At 38.7% G+C, this 25,831-nt stretch overlaps 1 protein-coding gene across 5 annotated transcripts in view; it reads right to left on the reverse strand.

Annotated features, from left to right (window-relative positions):
• The window catches only part of SCAI (suppressor of cancer cell invasion), a 204,543-nt gene extending 182,480 nt beyond the window's left edge, over positions 1-22,063 (reverse strand). For 4 of the 5 annotated variants that reach the window (XR_011972109.1, XM_072631896.1, XM_072631895.1 and 1 more), the window contains exons 1-2: positions 21,916-22,063; positions 16,377-16,421 (exon numbers count right to left, since the gene is read on the reverse strand). Coding sequence is in view for 3 of the 5 variants with exons in the window: in XM_072631896.1 (XP_072487997.1) it covers positions 16,377-16,421; positions 21,916-21,965 (95 nt within the window). In the remaining 2 variants the exon portion in view is untranslated. The remainder of the gene's footprint in view (positions 1-16,376; positions 16,422-21,915) is intronic. The other variant, XM_072631900.1, reaches the window with a different exon arrangement.
• Positions 22,064-25,831: the final 3,768 nt, after the last annotated feature.

Here is a 25,831-nt window from a genome sequence, read left to right on the forward strand (position 1 = left end):
GGCTTCTTTTTTGTACTCCATAGCACAGTGCCTACCACCCAGTAGGTACTTAATAAATGTGTTGCCCAGATAAATTTAAAGAAATGATAAATAAATTTAAGTAAATAAATTTGGTTGCTCAGAGAAGCTCATCAGTATTGTACGTCAAGTTCAAGATTGCATTTCCTGGGTTCTGGAGAGTGGACAATGCTCTCGTGCCTTCCCAGTTACCAATGGTGTGAAACAAGGCTGTGTGCTTGCTCCCATACTTTTTAGCATGATGTTTTCAGTCATGTTGACAAATGCTTTCAATGAGGATGAACACAGCATCAAGGTCAGGTACCTCACTGATGGTAAATTCTTCAATTTGCAAAGGCTACAAGCCAAGACCAAAGTGGAGGGAGTATTGGTGCATGATTTTCTGTTTGCAGATGACTGTGCACTCAATGCAGTCTCTGAAGCTAAAATGCAACAAAGTATGAATCAATTCTCTGCTGCTTGGGCTAATTTTGGCCTAACAATTAACACCAAGAAAAAACAGGTGCTCCATCAGCAATCAAATGTGGAACCATTGGTTCCAGCAAATGAAGAAGTTCTGAGTACTGCGGATAAGGTCACTTACCTTGTAGTGTACTTTCCAAGGCTGTACACATTGATAATAAGGTTGATGCATGGATTGCCAGAACTAGATCAGTGTTTGGGAGGCTCTGAAGGAAAGTATGGGAGAGATGAGGAATTAGACTGACAACCAAACTGAAAGTCTACAGAGCTGTTGTGCTGACCTCACTGTTGTATGCCTGTGAAACATGGACAGTCTACCAGCACCATGCCAGGAAACTGGATCACTTCCATCTGAACTGTCTTAGGAAGATTCTGAAGATCATATGGCAGGATAAGGTACCAGACACTAAACTGCCAAGCATTCAAACTATGCTTCAGAGAGCACAACTTTGATGGGCTGGCCACGTTCAAATGCAAAATGTACCCTTGCCAAAAAGACTATTTTATGGAGAACTTGCATGGGGCAGGTGATCACATGGTGGTCAGAAGCGACACAAGGACACTCGCAAGGTGTCTCTCAAGAACTTTGGAATTGATTGTGCAACATGGGAGACACTAGCACAGGACCATTCAGCATGGCATGCCCACATCAGAGAAGATGCTGTGTGCTCTATGAGCAAAGCAGAATTGAAACAGCTCATAGGAAACATAGAATACACAAATTCAGAGTATCAATTCCAAATGTTCACACAGGTTATCTGCCCAATCTGTGGCAGAGCATTCCAAGCTCATATTGGTCTGATTATCCACAGTCGGACATGCTGAAAGTTGACTTTATCATGGTGATGTCATTTTGGTCCTCATCGAGAAGGAAGGACAACAATCAACCAATAAATGCGTATTGACTGATTGACAGATTTAGCACCTATTATATGCAAAGCATAACATCTAAGACACAGTTCCTATGTATGTCATCTATCTTCTCAAGAAGAGAAGATAAATTTCCTGCATTTTCAGTCCTGCAGGACAGTTAAATGCAAAGAGCACTGGACCTGAGTTCTAATTTCAGCTCTATAAGACTAAGAGGCAACAATAAAAAAAGTTGGCATTATATAAGACATTAAGGTTTGCAAATCACTTTTTATACCTTACCTAAACAACTAGGTAGTACAGTGGAAAGAGGACTGAACCTGGAGTCAGAAAGACCTGAGTTCAAATCCAGCCTCAGACACTAGCTATATGGCCCTAGGTGAGTCATTTAATTTGTCTCTCCAGTTCCTCATTTGCAAAATGTGGGTAATTTACTTCCTAGGGTTCTTGTGAAGGTCAATGAGATAATATCTGTAAAGCATTTTGCAAATTTTAAAGCACTATAAAAATGCCAGCTATCATTATTATTACTCATTTTATCCTCACAACAACCCAATGAGGCAAGTGTTATTATTAACTCTATTATACAGATGAAAAAACCTGAGGCTCACAAGGTTAAATAACTTTACTATGGTCACAAAGCTAATGAATATGAGGTCAGATTTCAGTTCAGTTCTCTCCTGATGAAAGTTCCAGGCTCTTTTCACTACATATCACACTGGTACTAAGCAGGTGCCTTGCCCTTTCTCAGTCTTACTTTCCTCATTGATAATAATAGTTAATGTTTTTATAGTAATTCAAGATTTACCAACCAACTTCCTCACAATCACCTAACAAGGTAGGTAGCATATTAGTATCCCTCTTCTACAAATTAAGAAACTAAGGCTCAGAGAGGTGATTTGCTAAAGTGATTTGCACACTGGTAGAACCAGGACTCAAACTCAGTGCTCTTTTTACATTAATGTTATTTCAGCATGAGCTATATCCTAACCACTGCTCCCAGGCAAGTTAAGTTAGTTTTTTTCTTAAAAGGTATTGAAACCATCTCAAGACTTGATTGGCTCAGCAGACTAAATGCTCAAGTTGTTAACATCATTTCCTAGTCCCTGAATACAAACAACTAAGAGAATCTCCAGGACCACTCTAATACATGGGTAGTATTCCACAATGGGCAACTCAGGGAAATCAGCTTTGCTTAACTGAATCAACTTTGGCGTCCTTGATACATATTCTTCTGGAATATTACTCTCCAACTTTGACTAAGTAAAGTTCCTTTGATTAATTGCTGCATGACCTATGAATGTCTCATTTTATTCAATACCAAATGTAAACAGGATACTAGTATGTCTCAGACTTGCCTATTATAGCTATTTTTTCATGGATGGAGGAGGAGAAAAGGAATAAGCAGAAGGGTCGGGACTAAATGACCTCTAACATTCTACAATCCTGTGACTTCTGAGAACTGAAATCCTTGCCAGGACTGAAATAAGGTTCTCTATCCTACCATACATTAATTCTATTTGACGTGATTTTTTTCCATATATAGAACAATTTTTTTCAACATGCTACAGAGGCTACAGGGATCTAAAAAAATGCCAGAAGCAAAGAGTCAGAAGCTGTATTATACAAAGATGCCTGTCACCACGTTACAGAAGGGCTGTACTTGACAGAATCCTAGACTGGATTACTATAAACAACACCTAAAGATGCTCTACTTTCCTTAACAGCTAAAATAATCTCTCCAACATGGAGTCCTGTTTGGTTTACCTATCTGGTAAACCAGCCAAATGCAATGAGTGCCATCATCACTGCATTACTGTCAATATGACTAGATGAGTAATAAAACCTCATTACTTGCTAACACTATAAAGTAAGAGAAGTGAAAGACAGAAAGGCAGTCTTACATACAACAAAATAATCAGTAACATTTTTTATGGTAGCAAATACTAGAAATAAGTTGGATGACTGTATGTTGGACTGAATAACTATGGTATATACATATATACTAGAATATTAGTGTGAAGTAAGATTGAATGAATATGAATCATTCAGTGAAAGACTTTTATGAACTGATACAGAGTGAAGTACGAAAAAGAAAAACATATAATGACAATAATAATGTAAATGAAAAGAACACTAAAAGGATATCAAACTGATCAATTCTTGTTCCAGAGAGCAGGCAAACAAACATATTTCCTGCCTCACAGCTGATAGAGGGGTAACTGTAAGGTAGAATATTGCATACACTATCAAATTCAACAACTGTATTGTCTTTTGCTTAAATGTTTTTCTACGTTATAAGGAAAGGTCCAGTGTTAGAGGGCTAGTCCAGCAGGTAGGGAGGTGCTATATCTGGAAGTGACTAGCGTAAAAACAAAAACAATCAACAGAACTTTAAAAAAGACACTAGCTTTGTAATTTTTAAGAAGTCCTTCAAGGGAATAGAATATAATGGAAAGTATACTGGAGTTGGGGTCAAAAGATATGGATTTAAATACTAACAGCCAGGCAAGAATTATACTCAAATTCAACAAACATTTATTAAGAGCCTACTATGTGCAAAACTAGCTTAAACTTCCTGGGAACAGTGGTTAGGATATTGTTCGTATTGAAATAACACTAATGCTGTAGAAAGAGCACTGGTTTTGAGTCCTGATTCTGCCAGTGTGCGATATATGGCAAATCACTTAAACTCTCCAAGCCTTAATTTCTTAATTTGTGAAAGAAGGATATTAATATGCTACCTTCTTTGTTAGGTGATGGTGAGGAAACTGTTTGGTAATTGCTTGCCAACTTGCTAGGCCCTAAGCATGTCACTTCACTACTTTGTGATCAAGGTTTCTTCCCTATCCAATGGGTATGGCAATCCCTCTACTATCTACCTCACAGAATTGTTGTGTGGAAAAAAAAGCCTTTTGTAAACTATAAAGTACTGTATAAAATGACGTGGTTAAACTATATATATATATAATTCCTATCGGTCTGTCCAATTCTATTATTCTATGATCGATAGTAAACACTGAATCATCATTGAAGGGAAATGGAAGAAAAATGAACAAGTATTAAGGGCCTACTATGTGCTAGGTACTGTGCTAAGTAATTTACAATTATTATCTCAGTTGATCCTCACATCAATCCTAGAAAGTAGGTGCTATTATTATCTCCCATTTTATAGTTAAGGAATCTGTGACAGATAAAAGTTAAGTGACTTACCCAGAGTCACATATTAACTGTCAGGCTTCATTTGAACTCAGGTTCTCCTGACTCCAGGCCCAAGTCTCCATCCACCTAGCTGCCTAGAACACTGAAGACATCCTTATCAAAATACAATGTTTCCTGTATTTGGCAGTTATTATCAGGTTGTACAACATTTCCACACCACTCCACCAAGTTTTAATATTAATATGCAGTATCACTATTCTTTTCCCTATTCTTCTTATAGACAAAATTCATTATATATTCCACATTTTTTTTTGAGATCTAATCAGGAAGATAAGAACATATGTACACCAATGCTCAAATGGTCCACAAACTAATGGAACAAATCTTTTTTTCCTTCACTTAAAAAAAATAAGGCAGTGGCTTCTAGATTCATGGAAATACCATGCTCTTGTAACTACTAATTATAATTTAATAACTGCTTTTACCACTTCAGTTCAATATTATTCTCTCCCCTAAACAATATGACAAAAAACAGAAACTAAGAACTTGTCCTCCCTGTGTAGGAATGAAAATGTGTCTCATGAAGCTCTACAGCACACTTTGATGTTTATATTGCCCATGGTTTCATCAAACTGAAAATCCTTCAGCTGTGGTCAAAAGAAATGTATCAGTTAGTGAGCAATCTTCCAGTGATAAGCCTCTCCAAAACTGCTACCAAAACCATATTCAAAGGTCTTCCTGGTTGGCCTTTGGTTTCTCAAACCTTTTGGTTTCAGAATCTCCTTACACTCTTAAAAATTATTAAAGACCCCCAAAATCTTTTTTTAAGTGGGTCATATCTATTGATATTTACTGTATTAGAAATTAAAAGTGATAATTTTCAATTTATTCATTCATTTAAATAACAATAAGATTGACATGTTGACATAAATAACATTTTCATTTTTTCAAAAAACCGTATTTTCCAAAACAAAAAAAAAAAGCAGTACGAAGAATGGTAATGTTTTATATATTTTTGCAACTGTCTTTTATGTTTGGCTTAATAGAAGACATCCTAGATTCCTATATCCACTTTTGCATTCCATCTATTATGATGTTGTTACAGTTCAAGTATATTGGGAGGATATGATGTATATGAAAAAAAGTGCTGAAGTATATGAAAAAAATTGAGACTCAGATATGTAGTTGGAAAGTGAAGGAGTATTTTAATAGGCAAAGAATACCTTATGAAAACAGTTCTGATTTTGAGGACTTCCTGAAAGGGTCTTGGGTGACCCAAGAGTCTAGAGACTACACTCTGAGAACTCATGCGCTAGAGAGGCAGTTCCAATAGGGCAGCCTTTGGAAACAAAGGTCACCTACACACCACAGAAAGGCATCCAAAGACAATGAAAATGGATGGAAATTATTACATAGTTTTTGAACATCATTTTGCTGAAATGAAAATAAATATATGATGTTATATAATCGCTTTATCTAAAACATCTTATTTACTACAATGAATTCATATTTTAATTGGTGAGAGAATTCTCTGCAACAAATCTAATCATATCCCATCCATATCTGCCCATTCCACAGGACCTTTACCAATGTCTTTCCATAAATTTGCCAAAAGGAGTCCATTCAACTTGCTAGCCATATTCTACCAGTTCTCTTGACATTACATGAATAAAATTATAATCCAAATTGGAGTATTCCATACTTCACTCTGTGTGGAAACACAATAAAAATCTCATTTTACCCTTAATTTTTTACTACCACCCTTACCCAAGTATTCAGATTTCTAACTGCACTATAATCTCTGCTAATCTGTCTGATAAAAAAGTGATCAATTAAGTAGATATTAAAGAAATCCTCTGGTATTGAAAAATCTTTTTTATAAAATCATAAAAGTTTAGAACTGAATTAAATTAAATTCAAGACCCTTCATTCCTAAGGTTCTCATTCTGTAGAACCCTGAGATTCTGTGAAGTCATCCATGGGGTTCTACTTCAATGACAGACAAGCACAAATCAAAACCATATGCTTTACTGCCTATGTATGTCATATGCAATATGTCCATTTAGTCAATGCAAAACAAAAAACAAAAAAAACTCAACACTGGTCAAAACCATTCATGCTACCAAAAGGCAAGCTTATGGATACAGTACATCTGTTATTCAATGTATCCAGTAATATATGATGCATAACTGATTGTCCATTTGTTTTACTCAAAGTTCATGCAAAAAACCAGCATTCATATACATTCTTAGGGTTATTTTATTTTAAGAAGTTGTATTCTGTTAACTCTAAATGATTTTTAGAGTTAGGCTCCAATGTCCATTAAAAATAATTAGGTAGAATATAACATAAATCCAATCATCAACATTCTTATACATCACAAACAAAACTCTGCAAGAAGAGAGGAAAAAATACCCCACTTAAAATAACTCCAGGCAGTATAAAACACCTGGGAGTACATCTGCCAAAACAAATCCAGGAACTATATAAACAAAATTAATTAAAAAAAAAAAACTTTTTATACAAATAAAATCAGATTTAACTAGTTAGAGAGATATTAATCGTTCATGAATGTCTAGACAGGGCCAATATGATAAAAATGACAATTTTACCAAACTAGTGTATATATTCAATGCCATCCCAATTAAATTACCAAAAAAATTATTTTACTGAATTAGAATTTACTAAGTTTACTAAATTAGAATTTACTAAAATAATAACAAAATTCATTTAAAAAAACATAATAATATCAAAGGAAATAATGAAAAAAGTATGAATGAAGGAGGTTCAGTAGTATCAGATCTTAAACTCAATTGTTAGGCAGTAAATATAATAACCTTTTATCTGACAAGTGAAAAGATTTAAGATTTAAGAATTCATTATTTGGTAAAAATTGTTGGGAAAACTGGAAAACAGTATGGCAGAAAGTGAGCATGGACCAATGTTTCACACCATTTACCAAGATAAGATCAAAATGGATACATAACCTAGATATAAAAAGAAATTATACAAGAAAATAAGAACATAGAATATATTTCTTATCAGACTTATGGGTAGGTGTGTATGTGTGCTCATCCTTTGTTGCCAAAGACCATGACATCAGAGAAATGATGACCTGACTTGCACTTGACTTTGTTTTGAGGGAGGGAGGACTGTGCAGGTCACCAGCCTCACTTCTCCTCCAGAGCCATCTGAATCCAGTGATCACATATTCATCAGGATAACTGGAGATGACCCAGGATGAGGCAATTGGGGTTAAGTGACTTGCCCAAGGTCACACAGCTAGTGAGTGTCAAGTGTCTGAGGTGAGATTTGAACTCAGGTCTTCCTGACTCCTGTACTGGTGCTCTATCCAGTGCACCACCTAGCTGCCCTATGGGTAGGTGAACATTTATGAATAAACAAGAGATAAAGATCAAAATTAGGTATAAAATGGACAATTTCAATTACATTAAATTAAAATGAGTGTGTAAATATAACAAATATAGACAAGATGAGAAAAAAATTTTATAGATAGTTTATCAGATAAAGGTCTCATAACTCAAACATATAAAGAACTCTGTCATATATGTAAGAATATAAGTCATTCCCAAGTATGTACAGAATAATTTTACATACATATGCCAATTTGTGTCTAATGTAGTAACCATCTCTAGGGTAGAGGTGGGGGAGAAGAAAGAAAAAAAGAAATTTATATGATAATTTTGTTGTATATTTGAAAGGAAAAACAAGATATGTATAGTAAATTTGCAGTTTCATGTACAATCATCTTGTTTATTGTATCATCTTATACAAATGCTCCTTTTATTCCATAAATTAAAAAAAATAATTAGGCAAAATCAGGAATTTTGAAGACACAAGGAAGCAAAGATATTAGTAAGATAAAACAGCTAATTTAGCATTAATTAAGTGTCTATTTACTATGTGCCAGAAACAACTAAGTGCTGAGAATATCAAAAAAAAGTCATTGTTCTCAAGGAACTTGCAATCTAATGGAGAGGGGAGAGGGGAGGAGACATGCAACCAACTATTTATAAACAAAATACATATAGGATATATTTGAGATAATCAAGAGGGGGTAGGTACTAGAATTAAGAGGGATTTAGAAAGGCTTCTTGCAAACTGTGGAACTTTAGCTCAGACTTAAAGGAAACCAGGAGGAGCTAATGGCGAAGGAGAGCATTACAGGCATGCAGACAGCTCATGTTTTATAGTGAAAATATTATATTTCAAGTAACAAACCCCAAAACCAGAACAGGTAATGCTAGCTATGATATCCAGGGTATTATGTTATATATTTTTAAAATCATAGTTCTATGATCCATTCTTTGGTCATGGAAAAATTACAGAAACATTTAGAAATGAAAAATCAAGTCTTAAAACAAGACTTTTGAATGTTTGAAATGAACTGATGTAATGACCTGAAACAATCTTCAAAACTGTTGGTGTATAAAGTAAACAAGACTTTAATGATTACTTCTCAGGGATGCTGTAGAAGGGATTTCTGTATTGCGTTGTAGACTGTGTAAGCTCTGAATAACTGCAACCAGCACATCAAGAGTTAATTAAGAGTAAGCAGTCAGTATACTGGAATTGTGCTAAAAGCAATCACAAGGGGGCAGTGGAGAACAAGGGAAGGGTAGAAGGACAGTAAGTTACACAAGTCAACTCTCGGAGTACAGGATACTTGAGTAAAGGATACTTTTGAGATCAGATAAGGCTTTGCCCAACCAAGTGTCTCCTAAGCATATGCTAAAAATTATACAGGATTGTCTAAAAGGTATAACAGAGATAACTGTTCAGTGACCCTCTGATCTTTAATATCAGGCAAAGAATAAAACAGGAAGATATAGACTTATAAAAGGTTTTTGCCACTGTCATTGATTCCCTATAGATGGAGATTTCCTCTATAAGCTTCTGTTTGTGGATGACATATGACTTAACAATCTGAATTTTTTTTTAAAAAGTGGATAAAAATGTTTATTATACAGACTACAGTATACAATTCTATGGACACCCACAGAGTTGATCCATCAGTATACAGTTGTTTAACAAGCACTGTGAATGAACAATGATCCTGGATTAAAATTGTCTGAAGGTGGAATAGATTGCTTTTGGACAACTGATCAGTACTTTTAATGATCCCAAGCTTCTCCTTAAAATAAATTATGAATAAATAAATAAATAAAATCATTTTTTAAACAATGTTTGTCCAGTGATGCTATGGCTCCAAATCATAAGATACCAGAATCTCCAAAGAACCAAAGGTCACCCAGAGGGCAACACAGAAGCACACAATGGGTGTGAGTGAGATGCAACACCATTTTTAACCAAGAATTTTACAAAACAGAAAAAAAAAATGGCAGAGAGGATGTTATCAGAGACACAAGGCTAAATAATAAAGTAGAGACAGCAAGATATAACTGGGTAACTTTCATGTTCCACTGGTATCCGCAAAGCCAAAAGGATCAAAAGAAGGCTTCCAGCACATAACTTGGGCCTCTTTGGAAGAATTTCCTGAAGGACGTAGGCAAAAGTCATATATGACGCAAGCAAATGGATGGGTTGTAATATATGTCCCTGAAGGGAATATTCACATCAATGAGGTCTCAGATCCACTGAATTAAAGAAGCATAAAAATAGTATATCTAGCAAATTATATCACTTCAATTTTTATAAGTGTTTCTCTAAATAATGTTACCTGTGATTTTATCCCTCCTACTTTATTAGCAATGTAATAATTCAATGGTGCACCAACTACCCGAAATAAGCAATAATTTTCTTTGTGACTGTGTATGTGCTTCTACTACCAACACTAGACTGACTCCTTAAGTCTGACTTTAACCAGATGAAACCAGATTTAGCTATTGCCTCATATTTAAATGCTTGAATGGCAGATTTTGTGCCAAACATACATTTTATTGCTCTTTTTACATTTCTAATTCTGTAGTTTTTAATTATAGCTATTTCTCAAAAGAAATGTGTAAAAGTTGCAGTTCTTAAAGAGCACACTTCAATGACCATTAGAGATACTGCAATGGCTGTTGATCTGGCAAAGTCAAGGGTGTCAAGTTATTCAAGTCTACACTGAACCAGAATTAGTCTCACTAAAATCAAAAGGAAAGTGTGGTCTAAATAAAAAGACCAATGCCAAGAACTGAAATTATTGCTGCAAAACAGCCTAACTAATCATCAGAAAATAAGCTAACATCTGCCAAGAGACCTGGCAGCTGGGAAAGTTGATTTCACCACAGTGGAGAAATGGCATGGGGGAAGGAAGGAAAATCTAACTTGCTATGAAGAAAAAATGGTTGTCATGGACAAGATAATACTGAAACAAAGTACTAAAGATCAGAAAAAGATAATTTTAACTGACAATAGCAGTTAATTATTTAACTGATAACAGGAGCTTTGAAGGTTTACAGACCACTTTACTTATATTATCTCAATCAAGTAACAAAGCTCACTTTTTCATTCAAGGCTATAGATACCAAAATTATTGTCAGAATTCCAAGCAAGCCTAAAAGACATAGGCATCTTCATCAGCCTGTAAAACATCCATCAAAATAACATGAGAATTCAAGTGGATCTGGAAGTCTTGTCCCCCTTGTGGGAGTGATTAACTCTATTAAATACACAGATGCATAACTGTCCTAGAATTACAAAAATTTTTAAATGGAGATGGGATATAACAACACAACACTGCACCATGGTATACTTCAGGAAAAGTTAGGCAAGCCTTAGAGGAAATGGAAATTAAACATGATTCATTGGCTTATAAGATCACCTTTTTTAAGCCTGTTGAAAACCTGTGAGTTATAATCAAGGCTAGGTCTGGAAAAATGAACTCTCTTTAAAAGGTACACTTAATATTCAACATTACAAAAGTGAAGTATAATGATGAAGAACTTAAATATGTCAAAAATCTTGTGAGCTAAATTGCATAAAACAAGTGATTAAAAGGATAAAATTCATATTAAAAGATGTTTTGAAGATACGCAAAATGTAAGGTTTATTGTATGAGTCAATAAATTTTAGTTTGAGTCAGTCAATTTGTATGCCACTGTAACTTGCATTTATAAAGGGTTTAAGGTTTGTAAAGTGCTTTACATACCCCCATTTGCTCCTCAGAACAATCCTGTGAGGCAGGTACTGTAAGTATCACTCCCCCACCCCCCCACCCCCAGCCTTTGTGGACAAAGAAACTAAGGTTCTAAGAAGTAAAGTGGATGCCTCTGGTCACAGTACTCCTACATGTCAGAGAAGGGATCAAATGCAGATCTTTGTGACTCCAACTCTAAGACCCAAGGACTCATGTCCTCATGTCTACATTGCACTGCCACAGTTTTGAGTTTGTTTGGGTTTTTCAACAGAAAACCATAAGTGAATTTAAAACAGGCCTCTTTGGCTATCTATGTTTAAATCTAAAATACTCGGTAAGTTACAATGTCATATAAAACTATTCTTGAAAATAGAAGCTATATCAGTAAAAGAAATTCTGGAATGTGGAAGACAAATACACATTATTTTCCTTTTTTTTGGTAAGACTGACAAATTTCTCCCATTTTCCTATGCAGCAGCAAACAGATTCTCTCCATTCCTCATTGTGTTGCACATAGCCCGTCTCAGGGGATCCAGGCTGCATATGCTGATGACTTACTGAAGTAAGTGCTTCAGGAAAAAGAGGTAACAACAGCCACCTAGGAGAGAAGTCAATTTATTCTGCTATACATGGCATAACAAAAGCACATATTCCATCTATTGAGACTATTATAATACCCGAGTCTCTTGTGTTTTTAAGATTATAATCACACTCAAAAAAAAACCCCAAACCCTACAGTGTAAAGAAAATCTTTATTAGTTTATATAACAACCAGCATGTCTCCAATAGGATAAGAAAAGACTTACTCCCTCACTACACAGCCATTACTGACAATAGTTGTCAGTGAAAAGCAAGAAAAAATTTCCTTGTTCTGGACATCTTCCCCTAAAAGCACATATAGAACAAGGGCCCTAGCATGAGCCCAGATTATTAGCACAATTAATATTGGTCATAACATTAAGAACCACCAGAGAAGACTCATATGAACTAATGTATAACAAAATAAGAACAAACCAAACAATAATATATTAACTGATCATAGTAATACATAGCAAAATCATAGCAATCCGAACTCAAATCAATGCAGTTATCAAGAGACTGATATGGCGAACCTCCATGTTCTCAGTAGAGAGGTGGTAAATTATAGATGGCTATGTTAGAGTACATGTTGTCAGATATTAATAACATCAAGATTTGCAAAACAATTTAAAAAATTATTATCTCATTTTTGTCATTTTTGTTTGGCTTAACAGTATTTTTTTTTGCTGGAAATTACAGTATTTAAAAAGAATCAATAAATTTATAAAGGCTCTATAATGTACCCTTAAACTATTCCAACCACACACTCAGACTGCTTTTTATTTGCCCCCAAAACAAATAAAGCAAGAAAATGATGAATTTTATTAATTTCACTACCTAGGCTAGTATTTCAAGAGATATTTAATTTCATCAATGTAGCTACTCTCATCATCAATATAAACACAACTAAGTAGACCCAGGTAATTAATAATAGTTAACATTTACATAACATAACACATGTGCTAGGCACTATGCTAAGTGCTTTACAAATATTATTTCATTTCATCCCTGACAGGTAGGGTACTAATATTATGCCCATTTTATAGAAGAGTAAACTGATATAAACAAAGAATAAGTGACTTTTCTAGGGTCACTCAGCTAATAAGTGTCTAAAGCTAGATTTGAACTCAGGTCTTCCTCATTCTAGGGCCAGCACTATATACACTCTTATCACCTACCTGTGCCATGAAAAGGTAGTCTTTATGAGCTGCCATGGCCAAAAAATATTCATCTGTTGACTAACCTTCCAGAAAAAAAGCTACCTATCAGTTTTGAAAGGAAGAAATTAAAGCTATCTATAGTCATATGAAAAAATGCTCTAAATCACTATTGATTAGAGAGATGCAAATCAAAACAACTCTGAGATACCACATCACACCTTTGAGACTGGCTAACATGACAAAACAGGATGATGATAAATGTTGGAGAAGATGTGAGAGGAGTTGGAACACTAATTCATTGTTGGTGGAGCTGTGAGCTGATCCAGCCATTCTGGAGAACAATTTGGAACTATGCCCAAAGGGCTACAAAAATGCGCATACCCTTTGACCCAGCAATATCGCTTCTAGGACTATATCCCCATGAGATCATAAAAATGGGAAAGGGTTTCATGTACAAAAATACTTACAGCAGCTCTCCTTGTGGTGGCCAAAAACTGGAAACCAAGGGGATGCCCAACAAGTGGGGAATGGTTGAATAAATTGTGGTGTACAAATGTAATGGAATACTATTGTGCTATAAGAAATGATGAACAGGAAGACTTCAGAGAGGCCTGGAAAGACTTATATGAACTGATGCTGAGTGAAAGGACCAGAACCAGAAGAACTTTGTACATAGCAACAACCACAGTGTGCGAGGAATTTTTCTGGTAGACTTAGTACTTCATTGCAATGTAAGGACTTAAATAATTCCCAGTGGTCTCTTAAGGCAAAATGCCTTCCACATCCAGGGAAAGAACTATGGAATTAGATCACAGAATGAAGTAGATCATTTTCTTTTGTATTATGTTTTGGTTTGTTTTATAATTTCTCCCATTTGAATTCTTCTGGGCAACATAACTAAGGTGAAAATGTATTTAATAGAAATATATGTGTGGAACCTATATAAAACTGTATACCATATTAGGGTGAGAGTAGGGAGGAAGGGGGGAAGGTGGGGAGGGAAGGAAAAATCTAAGATATATGGAAGTGATTGTAGAACACTGAAAACAAATAAAATAAAATAAAATAAAGGTACCTGAATGAAAGCCAAGCTGGTCCTTGGATAAAAAACAGGGCCAAGACTATACCTGAAATTTATCCATTTTGGTAGGATCTACCAGAACCTTCAAGACTCCACTGGCCTAACCTTTTGAGAACAGTCATGTCCAAAATACTATCAGAAGGCCTGGCCAGGTGGTGGGGTTGGGGGAGGGGGAGAGACACACACACATACACACACACACACACACACACACACAGAGACAGAGAGAGAAAGATGTAGACAGATATATGTGTATGTAATTAAATATATATATGTACATATATATATTAGACAAAACTATCTCTGAAGTTTACTAACCATGTAACTAACGTTGGCAAGTCACAAACTTCTCTGGGCCTCAGTTTTCACAGCTATGAGGCAGCTAGAATTAATGGCCTGAGGTTCCTAGGTCATATTACATAAACTTTTACATTTACCTTCAAAAATGTTTTATTCTACAAGTGGTACAGCCCATCAGTATATCAACAATCAAAGATTCATCCATCACTAATAAGATTCTGCCATTGTAAGGCATTAGAAAAAGTGGCTGGCCATATTCATTTCTACCATTAATAGTTTATCAATAAAATGGCCACCTATAGGTTTATTCAAACTAATTCTAATCGTTTAATAAGCATATTCATGGCAATAGTTATAGACTGACAATTACATTCTAATTGATTTATTTCTGTGTCTCCACTTAAAATAACCACAAGTACAGAGTTGTTGAGGTCTCTTAGTGGTATACTTGAAGGGCAACTTTAACTTTTCAGGATTCAAGAGACAATTCTCTAATCTGTGGGTTATCAAACTCTTCTGCTTCTCTCCAATTCTCTATATTTGAGACAATTCATCTCTCATTTCAACAAGTAAGCCAAAAAAGGCAATGACTTTAATAATAAAATAATAAACTTGCTAAAAGTTCTAATAAAAGGGTTGCAGGAAAGAAGTTTAAAGTATAAGCTATTTCTTGTTATAGCAAAGAAATGGAAACAAACTAGAAGCGATAGTTAAATTGTGGTACATGAATGTAATGGAGTATTATTGTGCTATATAAGAAACAATGAATATGATGAATACAGAAGCATGAAAATACTTATACGAACTGATGCAAAGGGAAAATAAAAAGTACTAGAAAAACAACACAGATAACAATTACAACAAGCTAAACTGAAAGAACAGCAATGAAGCAAACAAAACGGATTATTGCAAAATTATAATAATCAAACAGCCCCAAATTAGAGATATAAGAAGACACCTCCTCCATCTTTTTGCAGAGGTGGGGGACTGTGTGTGTCCATGAAACAGACTTTTTCCATGTTAATTTTTTTCTTTCTTCCTCTTTTTTTCCTTCTTTATTAAAGGGGACAGCCTTCTGGGAGGGAAGAATAAAGTGGGGAATATAGGTGATGTAAAAACAAAAATCTAGCAACACTTTAAAAAAAAATTAAATTACAAGCTAATGATTCCAGAGGACTCATGATGACTACCTTCAGAGAGCAAGGGGGATGGACTGAGGGTGCAGAATGAGAGGTTTTGTTTTGGACATGACCAACTTTGAGATTTGTTTTGCTTGACTATATGTGTCTATAATAGGGGTTTTGTTTTGCTTGCTTTCTCAGCAGGGGAAAAAGGTAGGAAAGAGAGAAGGCAGACTTCAACTGAATGAAAAAAATTAATATTGAGCAAAAAAATTACAGGCTAAAATAAGAATTTAATAATATAAAAGGATTTCAATTATCCATGACCTACACTGTCCCAGATAATCAAAAGTTTACACTAAGAGAAAGACAGTATTCAAAAGACAGGTGCTTTATTATTTATAGTGTATTTAATGGAAGAATTTGGACAAGGTATATCTACCATCGACTAAAAAAGAGCAAAGAGGAAAGGCTGAGCCTCAGAAGCCAAACGCTATAAGCAAATAAGATCCAGAGCTTACCTGGTTTTCCGTTTTCGAGGTGGTTTCTCCACTGTGCCAGTTAGTCTAGAGACCAAACAGATAAAGCAGCTATTAGAGAACGAAGGGGCTAGGGGCAGGATGGAGGGAGGGAATTCTGGGTTTCTTGTATCAATCCAGAATCAATCTGTCACCTTCTCTTCAAACCAATTCATAACGCCAACCCGGAAAATTTTGAGTCCAACAGTCCCACCTTTACCATTCATGCCAAATGAGGACTACTGCTCCCTTATGACCACTGTACCCTATACAATTCCTGCTCATATCACAATGCTTAAATACTTTTATCACTTGAACAAACTTAAAATTCCACACACCAATTTTCATGCCAAATACCTTTATACACTGTCCCTCACAGACCAGACCAGATCATATATGTCTATTATCATCCACAGTCACACCTAAAAGGTCTTACATGCTCCATACTCAGTCCTTCATGACTCTGCAAAGTTTCTGTGACCTGCTCATGGTATCTATAAAGCACAATGAACTTTCCATTAATGAACAATCTTCTAGTTTTTAATCATCTGAGCCTTTTTACTCCTCTGCAGTTCCCTGACTTTCAGATATACAGACAAAAAGTAAGCAAAGAAAACAAACCCAAACCGCCAATGCTCACTCCACTGACAGTAGAGTCCAATCCCTGGAGTACAGCCTTCCATACTCACTATCTCTAATAGCCCAGGTTACCTAGTCCCTCTCTTCTACTCTTTACAATCCAGACCACTTGTCAGTGCCTACTCTTATTCACAGCTCAGCCTATCCATTTAACCAATTAACCTCATAGTCTGACCCCTCCATGCCCACTGACCCAACAGCCTGGTCCCTAATTACCACTGCTTTATTAACTAATGACCCTCAAAGCCAAATGCCCCTCAAGCTTGGTTTTCTGGGTCCAAAGCCCCTCAGTGCAAATACTTATAACCATGGCTAACCACACCTGTCCCTCAAAGGTCATTCCCTCACACATTCATGCTTTCAGTTTCCTTCTTCTCGTGCCCACTGTCTCTCACAGCTAAGGACCTCAAAGCTACTGACAGAGCTATTCTCCCACTTCCTGCCCTCAACCCAACTTTCTCTATCACAGCCCCCCAGCTCCTCTTACCTTGTAGCTCTTTCACAGTCACTGTCTCATCATTTTATCACAGTCTAAGAAATCTTTTAGTCCAATCTGCCAACATCACTCAACAACCTCATCATCCAAATATGGATAGTCTGTGTCTAATTATCTCCCCACTCCCACATCAATCTCCCTCTTTTCTAAAGGAATTCAACAACTGGTTCAGTCTTATTCTCTACCCCAATCTCTTCCAATAAAAAATGTTGATGCTCCTTCATATATCCAATGTATCAAGATCATAATTCACAGAAGTTGCCTCTTTATATCAGGTCAGGTGAAATGCAGAGATGGTTATACCTTTAATATCTCATTATCACTTATGAATGTTCTACCCCCAAAATTCAGAACTTTGAAATTCCTAACATAACCTCCTATTTTGCCTTCTCCTCCTGTACACCCCTTCTAAACCTATTCTTCATCCTTACCACAACCTTCAGTCATTCTATCCTTTCAACCTTTCCCAATCTATCACCCCATTCCTGCCTCACTTTTGTCCCTTCAGAATCCTAATATACAGTTCAACTCTGCACCTACCCTTTAATTTTTTGCCCCCTTCTCTTATTTTCTTTGGCTCATCCTTTTCCAAATTCCAACCCTGGATTACCTTCACCATACACCTTCTGTTTCTACTCATATGCCTCTAAAAATTGCTGGAGGAAGTCACAAAGCTGTGCTGATTGGACCCACTACAAATTTATGTTAACTCACCTAGGCCTTTACAGCTACATAACAATCTTTTTACGTTTCACTGATTGACTCTCTACTGCAGGATCCCACAGCATCTATTCCAGACTTCCTCTTCTCAAACCCCCACACTACCACTTCCTTACTTTCAGAAAGGATTTTGCAGAGAAAACTAAGACCATCAATGCTGAAATTTGCATTGCTGGACTATACATATTTGTAATAAGGATTGTGTTGTTCTTCTTTTTTTCTACTGGGAGGGGAAAGTAAGATGGAGAGGGAAAAAAAGATTTTTGTTCACTGAAAAAAATTAAATTTTAAAAATCAAGGTCATTCATCATGACTTCTCTCTTTGTCCCCAACTCCACTGCTCAAACTGCTTCATCATCACCCCTATTCTTTTCTCCTTATCCCAGTCTAAAAGAAAGAAATGGTCCTTTTCCTGGCAACAATCCTACTTTTGCCTTTGGTCTTATCCCTATCAGTCTTCTGGGGAACAGAAAAGGGGTGATCCTTAAAGATTCTTTCTAATTTTCAAGCTTTCTTTATCCACTGACTCCTTCCTTGCTGCCTAAAAACAGGCTAAGGGATCCTAGATTTAAAAAAAAATTTTTCACTCGACCTTTTATCCCTTCAAGCTACCATCCATCCTTTTCCCTTTCTCTATCCTCCTTTTCTGCAGCCTAACTCCTAGAAAAAGTTATCTATACTCTTTGCCTCCACTTCCTCATAATCCTAATTCTTAACGTTTTGCAATCCTTCTCCAGACCCCACCACTCAACTGAAATTGCTCTCTCCAAAGTTAGCAACAATCTCTTAACTGCTATTCCTAATAACTTTTTAATAGCCTTCATATTTCTTGGCCCCTCTATAGCATTTAACACTACTGACAAACTCCATATTCTTTTTCTTCCCCCATTTAATAGTGTTTTTTTCCAACTACATGTAAAGATAGTTTTCAACAATCACTTTTATAAGATTTTGAATTCCAAATTTTTCTCCCTCCTTCCCCTCCCCAAGACAGCAAGCAATCTGATATAGATTATACATGTACAATCTTATTAATCATATTTCCACATTAGTTATGTGGTAAAAGAAGAATCTGAACAAAAGGGAAAAATCACAAGAAAGAAAACAAAAAACAAAAAAAGGTGAAAACAGTATGCTTTGTTCTGCATTCAGATTCCATATCTCTTTCTCTGGATGTGGATGGCATTTTCCATCATGAATCTATTGGAACTATCTTAGATCACTGTATTGCTGAGAGGAGCTAAGTCTATCATAGTTGACCATCTCACAACGTTGCTGTTATTATGTACAATCAAACTCCATATTCTTGAATACTGCTTCTCATTATTCTTCAGTTCTGGTTCTCTTACTACTACCTGTCTGACCTTTCAGAATCAGTTTCCCTTGCTTAATCATTCATGCCCAACTTTCTATGTGTAAATGTACTGTGGGGTTCTGTCATGAGCCCCCTTCTCCTCTCTATACAGAACTTATTCTTGGTGATCTCATCTGTTCCCATGGATTCAATTATTTCTATGGAGATGGATCCCATATATATATATATATATATATATATATATATATATATATATATATATATATATATATATATATATTGTGTGTATATATATATATATATGTGTGTATATATATATATATATATATATATATATATATATGTATGTATATATACACACACACACCCAGTCCTCATCTTTCCTAAGCTCTAGTCCCTATCAACAACTACCTGCTGGGTATCTCCACCTGGATGTCTCAAAGGCAACTCTAACTCCATATAACCAGAGTAGAATTTATTATCTTTTCCCCTCAAACAATCCTTCTTCTTGACTACCTTATTTCTGTCAAGGGCACCACCATACACCCAATCACCCAGGTTTACAACCTAGAAATTAACCCCAACCCTCTCCCTCACTCCCACCATGGGCAATCAGTTGTCAAATCTCATAGAGTCTATGACATAGACTTTATCTTCACAATATCTCTCATAACCACCTCCTTTTTTTCTGTTCAAATCCCCGTCACTCTGGACCACTACAATGTCCCCTTAATTGTTTTTTCTTGCTTATATCTCTCTCCCCTTTTTAAGGAATCTGCTATACCTTTTGCCAAATGGATAGTCCTGAAACATAAGTCTGACCATGACACTCCACTGCTCATGAAGGTTTAGTGGCTCCCTAATGCCTTTAGGAAAAAAAAAAATCTTCCATTTGGTATTTAAAACCCTTCACAACCAGGCTCTATCCTATTTTTATAAATTGATGTCACATTATTCTTTCATATTCTCTATGTTCCAGCCAAAGTGGCCTAGTTAAAGTTCTTTATACAAAATATTCCATCTTCCACCTCAGTGCCTTTCCACAGGGTATCTCTTATAAGTAAAATGCTCTTCCACCTCACGTCCATCTGTGAGGTGAGTCTTCCTCAACCTGAAGCTCAAATGCTACTGTCTACAAGAGGCCTTTCATAATTTCCTCATCTGTTACAGTTCTTTCCCCTCCCCATCAAAATAACTCTCTATTTCCTTTATATAGATTTGTATTTACTAATCTACAAACTTGTTTTAGACTAGTAGTATGTATGTTGTATCCAATGCAAGAAAGCTAGTCTCTAAGTATTTATTAAAGACCTATGTGCCAGAACTGCTAAAAGCTGAGAATACAAAAAAAAGACAAAAACAGCCCCTGTCCTCAAGGAGCTCATAGTCTAACTGGGAAGACAACACGCAAATAGCTAGGTACAAACAAGGTATTTCAGGTTAAATTGGACGTCATCCCAGAGGAGAGACACTAGCATCAAGGGGGAATCTGGAAAGGGTTCTTGCAGAAGGGCGGATTTTAGTTAAGACCTGAAGGAAGCCAGGGGAGCCAGGAAAAGAAGAGGGAGAGAATTGCACGTTCCAGGGCTGATCCTTTGTATCCTCAGAGCCTAGCACAGGGACTGGCATGGAGGGACCAACTTAATTACATGCTTGTTGACTTGAAGGCAACCTGTACCAAAGCAAGCATTTCCTTTACAACCGCACTTCTGGACCTGGGGTCTGTGGACTTGTTTTCTTTTAATATAAATTTAATAACCGTATCTCGGTTGGTCTCCTTTCTCATCCTAAATATCTTATTCTGCTAAATTTAAAACAGTATTCTGAAAAAGGGTCTAGGACAACACAAAAAAGGTCAAGGACCCCTCGCCCACCCTCCCTAGCTCTCCAACTTCCTTAACAAGTGGTCATCCTGCCTCCATTCAAAGACGCGGGCGAGGAGCAGTCCCTCCCCTCCCGGGGCGCTTCTGGACAGCTCTCCGGGTCAGGAACCTTTCCACCTCCGCCGCCTCCCCCCTGGCTCCCTTTGGGGCCAGCCTCCCCCCCCTCCTCCTCCTCCACAGCCCCTCCGAGGCGGCAGCGGCCGTGTCATCCGACGCTCCGGCAGCAGCGCGGTCCTGTCCGCTCCGCTCTGGACCTTCTCCACTGGGTCGTGATCCTGCCCGGAGTCGAGCACAATAATCCATCGGGGACCTGACCGGGGGAGCCGGGGGAAGCGCGTCCTCCCGGCCGCTGCCCGCTGCCGCCGCCCCCGCCGGCCCAGGCGCCCTCCCGGCCGCTGCCCCTCACGCCCCCCTCGGCCTCGACCCCCCTTCCCGCGGCCGATCGCCGCCCCGGTCCTTCTCGCCCCCCCGCCCGGGCCCCCGGCTCACCTGGAGGGCAGGCGGGTCCGCGGCTGCTGCTGGCGGCCTCCTCTGACCATTCGTCCCCGGCCCCGGCTCCGCCGCGGGAGCTGCTCCGGCGGCCGCTGCGCTCGCGAGGCTGAGGCGGCGGCGGCGGAGGCGGCGACGGCGGCGGTGGCGGTGGCAGCGGCAGCAGCGGCGGCGGCGGCGGCGGCGGCGGCGGCGGCGGCGGCGGCGGCGGCGGCAGCCGAGAGGCGGGAGATAGCGCCCTCACGCTTCAACCTAACTTGTCGTGGATCCGCCCCCTCCGCCTAGTCTCTGCGCTCCCATTGGCTGGGTGGCTAGCGTGGCAGCCCGCTCGCTCGCTGAGTGGCTCGCGCCACCGTCCCTCCGGATTTGCCTGTCCAGACGGTTCGGTTGAGGTTGCAGGTGACGGCGAAGGCGCCTTAGCTACCGCTAAGCGAGTCGGGGCGAGGAGAGAGCTAAAGCGCCATCGTGCGCCCCACGGAGGAACTGCAGCGAGCGCACCAGGCACCTGCGCGCCACTCCCGCCCCCCGTGCCCACATCCCCCAACTGCCTGCACCTCCCCTCTGCACCACAGGCGTGGTGCATCCTAGCAAAGTTCTTACCCAAGCCTCCTGCCGCTCCCTGGCGAGGGGGGCTGGGCCTGGGGCTGAGGAGCGGAGGGGTAAACGCGGCAGCACGGGACATCAGGTCCAATTCCGGCAGTTTAGCGGAACCTAGCAAATAGTAGCTGCGAGGAGCCTTGTGACCCTGGACAAGCAGCTTCCCCAACCAAAATGCCCAAGTTCTTAAGGTCCCACATCTTAATTTGACGGATGAAGAAACGACTTCGGGGTAGTGGACTTGCCCAAGGTCACACGCAACGTGGGGCTGCGGCAAGGCCGGCAGCCTCGGCCCGCCTCCCCTGACTGGGCTTGGGGTTCTTTTCGCCGCTCTGTTACATTCGGTGGGCATCGGCCTCTTCCTAGAAAACAGGCTAAAACGTGCATGAATTACACGTACGCTGCTGGGGGTCCGCAAAGCACTGGGCCTCGGTGACGTTGTGGGGAGAGCTACGGGGCTTCTCTAACTGCTCCCCACGGAGCTGGATCGCCCCCTGCTGAGAAGCCACGTGGAAATGCCACCCACCGGAAGGCCCGAGGATCCCCCGCGGAGCGCACAAGGGGAGCCCACAGCACCTCCACCTTTGCTAATTCACCTCAGATCACTCAGGTAGGAAAGCTTTCTCTTACGTAGCCTTTGAGAAGCTTTCTGTAGGAGCCAAGAGACCCGAGGTCAGCTTGTCTGAATGACTTCAGGAGCCTCCTCACGGGTGGCCCTGCCCCAGTCTTTCCTCCCACTCCACGCCTCACATCACCTCCTTCGTCATCTCCTGGATGGATTTAATCTCACCTCTCCCTTGCTCAAGAGATTCAGTGGCCATTTAGGCACTCCTCCATGTAAAATAACACTCCTTGGCCTTGCATTCAAGGTTCTCCACACTGGCTCCATACCTCTCCAGTCTCAGGTAGGCATGCACCTTCAGACTCCCCGGTGCAGCCCAGCAAGACTCACAGCTTCATGCCTTTGTGCAAGCTGCCCCCGGAACTGGAACACCCTCTCTTCACATCCCCACCTGGTAAATTCCCGCTCCTCCTTCAAAGGGCCAGCCCAGCTACCACCTCTATCCCCAAGCTACCCAAAGTGATCCCGAAGGTTCCTTCTTTGGACTCCCCTCCTTCTTGTACCCTATGTGCCTATGAATTAAAATTTCTTTGAGAGAAGGAACTGTCTACGGTTCTTCCATCTTAATATCCCCAGCAGTAAGCAAGTACAGGGCCTCGCATGAGTGAGGCACTTAAGAACCAACACATCAACTGAGTAGGTCCTTGATTACTTTTGGACTGAACTAAACTGATAAAAGGACTGCTAGATTTCTAAGACAGCTGCAGGATTTTACTAAAATGCAACCATGTTCATCAGAATAAATTCCATTCCCTCATTCCAAAAGCTCACAAGAAAACAGTCCAGTGTCTCTTACAATGTTCTTAATTTAGTGTCAGATTAATAGGTTGTAGCCTTCTCCCTCTCATTCCACCACTGCCCTACCAAAAAGTCAGATAAAACCAAGAATTTAATTCCTATTTCTCTGCCAGATTTTCTGATACTTCTAGCTTCTAATACTGCTCTTATCTGAAACACCGCACTTGCATGGGGTTGCAGAAAGAATACTGGGGAATTTGGAGGGATTTGGAGTCAGAGAACTTCGGTTCAAATCCTAGCTATGCAACGGTGACCTTAGATAATTAAATCTTCTATGTTAATATGTCAAATGAAGGGGTTGCACTAGATATCTCTAAAGTTCCTTTCAGCTCTAAATCCTATGGTCCCATAGCCTTAAAGCATGCATCTAGCAACTGCTTGAACTGACACTTATCTGTAAAAAACAGATTCAAACCAAGTCCTTTGGTTACTAAACATACTCAAACAGTCCCTGAAAGAACCCAGCTGTATTATGGTTACATGTAAGAGATCCAGAATGAATAAGGCAGCATGGCATAGGTAGTTAGGAGTGGATTCATAGGATATGGATTTAACTTCCAACTCTCACACTTTTTAGCCTTGAATAACTCATCTTCCCTTGTGAAGCTTCAAATTTCCTCATCTGTAAAATAGCAATTAACTACTAAAAGGGGGTGATAAGGTGGGAAAGGCAAAGAACTTGGAATCAGAAGGCTGGGGTTTCAATCTGTGCTCTAGAGTTCCTGGGAGGCAGTTGCACCCTCTGTCCAATAGGAAAAGTGCTTGTACTACCTACCTCAGAGGGTAAATGTGAGTAAAGCATTTTCTAAAACATGTTCACCATTATGACTATTATTAACCATCTGACAGGGCTGAGAGGATTAGAAAAAGAATGTTACACAAAGTATTTTGTAATAACCCCAAGCTAAGCCTGAAGGTCTGAGGAAGCAAAGCTTTGTACTCCATCTAACAGGGGCAATTATCAGAGCTAGATCATCCAAATACAGAGTAGGAGGTTCAGTTCTGCTCACTATATACTACCAAGAAGGCTCAATTCTGATTCAAGAGTTCTGGGTTCAAATTCCAGCTGCCAAGCTTCATTAGCCATGACAAGTCATTTCATTTCACAGTATCTGTTTTTTCATTTGTAAAATGAGAGGACTGGTTTAGATGACCTAACACCTCTAACAGTTTATAATTCTAAGATTCTAAGATGGTGAGAATGAAAATAGGTTTCATTTTTCAGCTGTCAGAGGCATTTTTTTCATATACACCTACTAAAAACCATACAATGGATAAAATACTTACTTGACAAACTTCCTGTAAGCTTTTTATTGTTCATTTACAAAGGGCATAATAATAGCACCTTTCATCTGAAGAACTGAAGGTGTTTTTACAAATGTCAACATTTTAAAAGAATCACACAAAGAACAAGGAGTCTTGCAATCAGTCTCTGATTCAAAGTGCACCATTTTCCGGAAGCTGTCATAGAACAATGATGTTTTCAGGAAAGGAATCCTGTTTCTGTTATAAATCAAACTGGAAAAAAGGCATAGTCCCAAATCCTTTCAAAATACAAGCATCTGTTTGAAAAAGAGGACAAGAAAAGAAAATTGGCCCAGCCTCAAAAAAAAGGGAGAATTCGAAGGGTAGTCAGCACCACCCAAATACAACTTGTAAAGCAGCCAACATTATTTCAGAAACACCAGTCTACCTCAAAAAGGCCTGAAGCAGATGCTAGTGTAAAACACATAAGAGGCTGACGTCTTCCATCACTTCTAGACATGCAGGTACAGAAGGAAATGATGCAGGCTATATACTACCTGTATTGTGGACCCAGGGCCCTTACCATTGCACCCAGTTTAATCCACTTACAGTAGCAGGATTTTCCTGTGAAAAGCATCAAGCAATAAAAGGTTA

The sequence above is a fragment of the Notamacropus eugenii genome, chromosome 1, assembly GCF_028372415.1.
Source record: "Notamacropus eugenii isolate mMacEug1 chromosome 1, mMacEug1.pri_v2, whole genome shotgun sequence".
Classification (NCBI taxonomy): Eukaryota; Metazoa; Chordata; class Mammalia; order Diprotodontia; family Macropodidae; genus Notamacropus; species Notamacropus eugenii.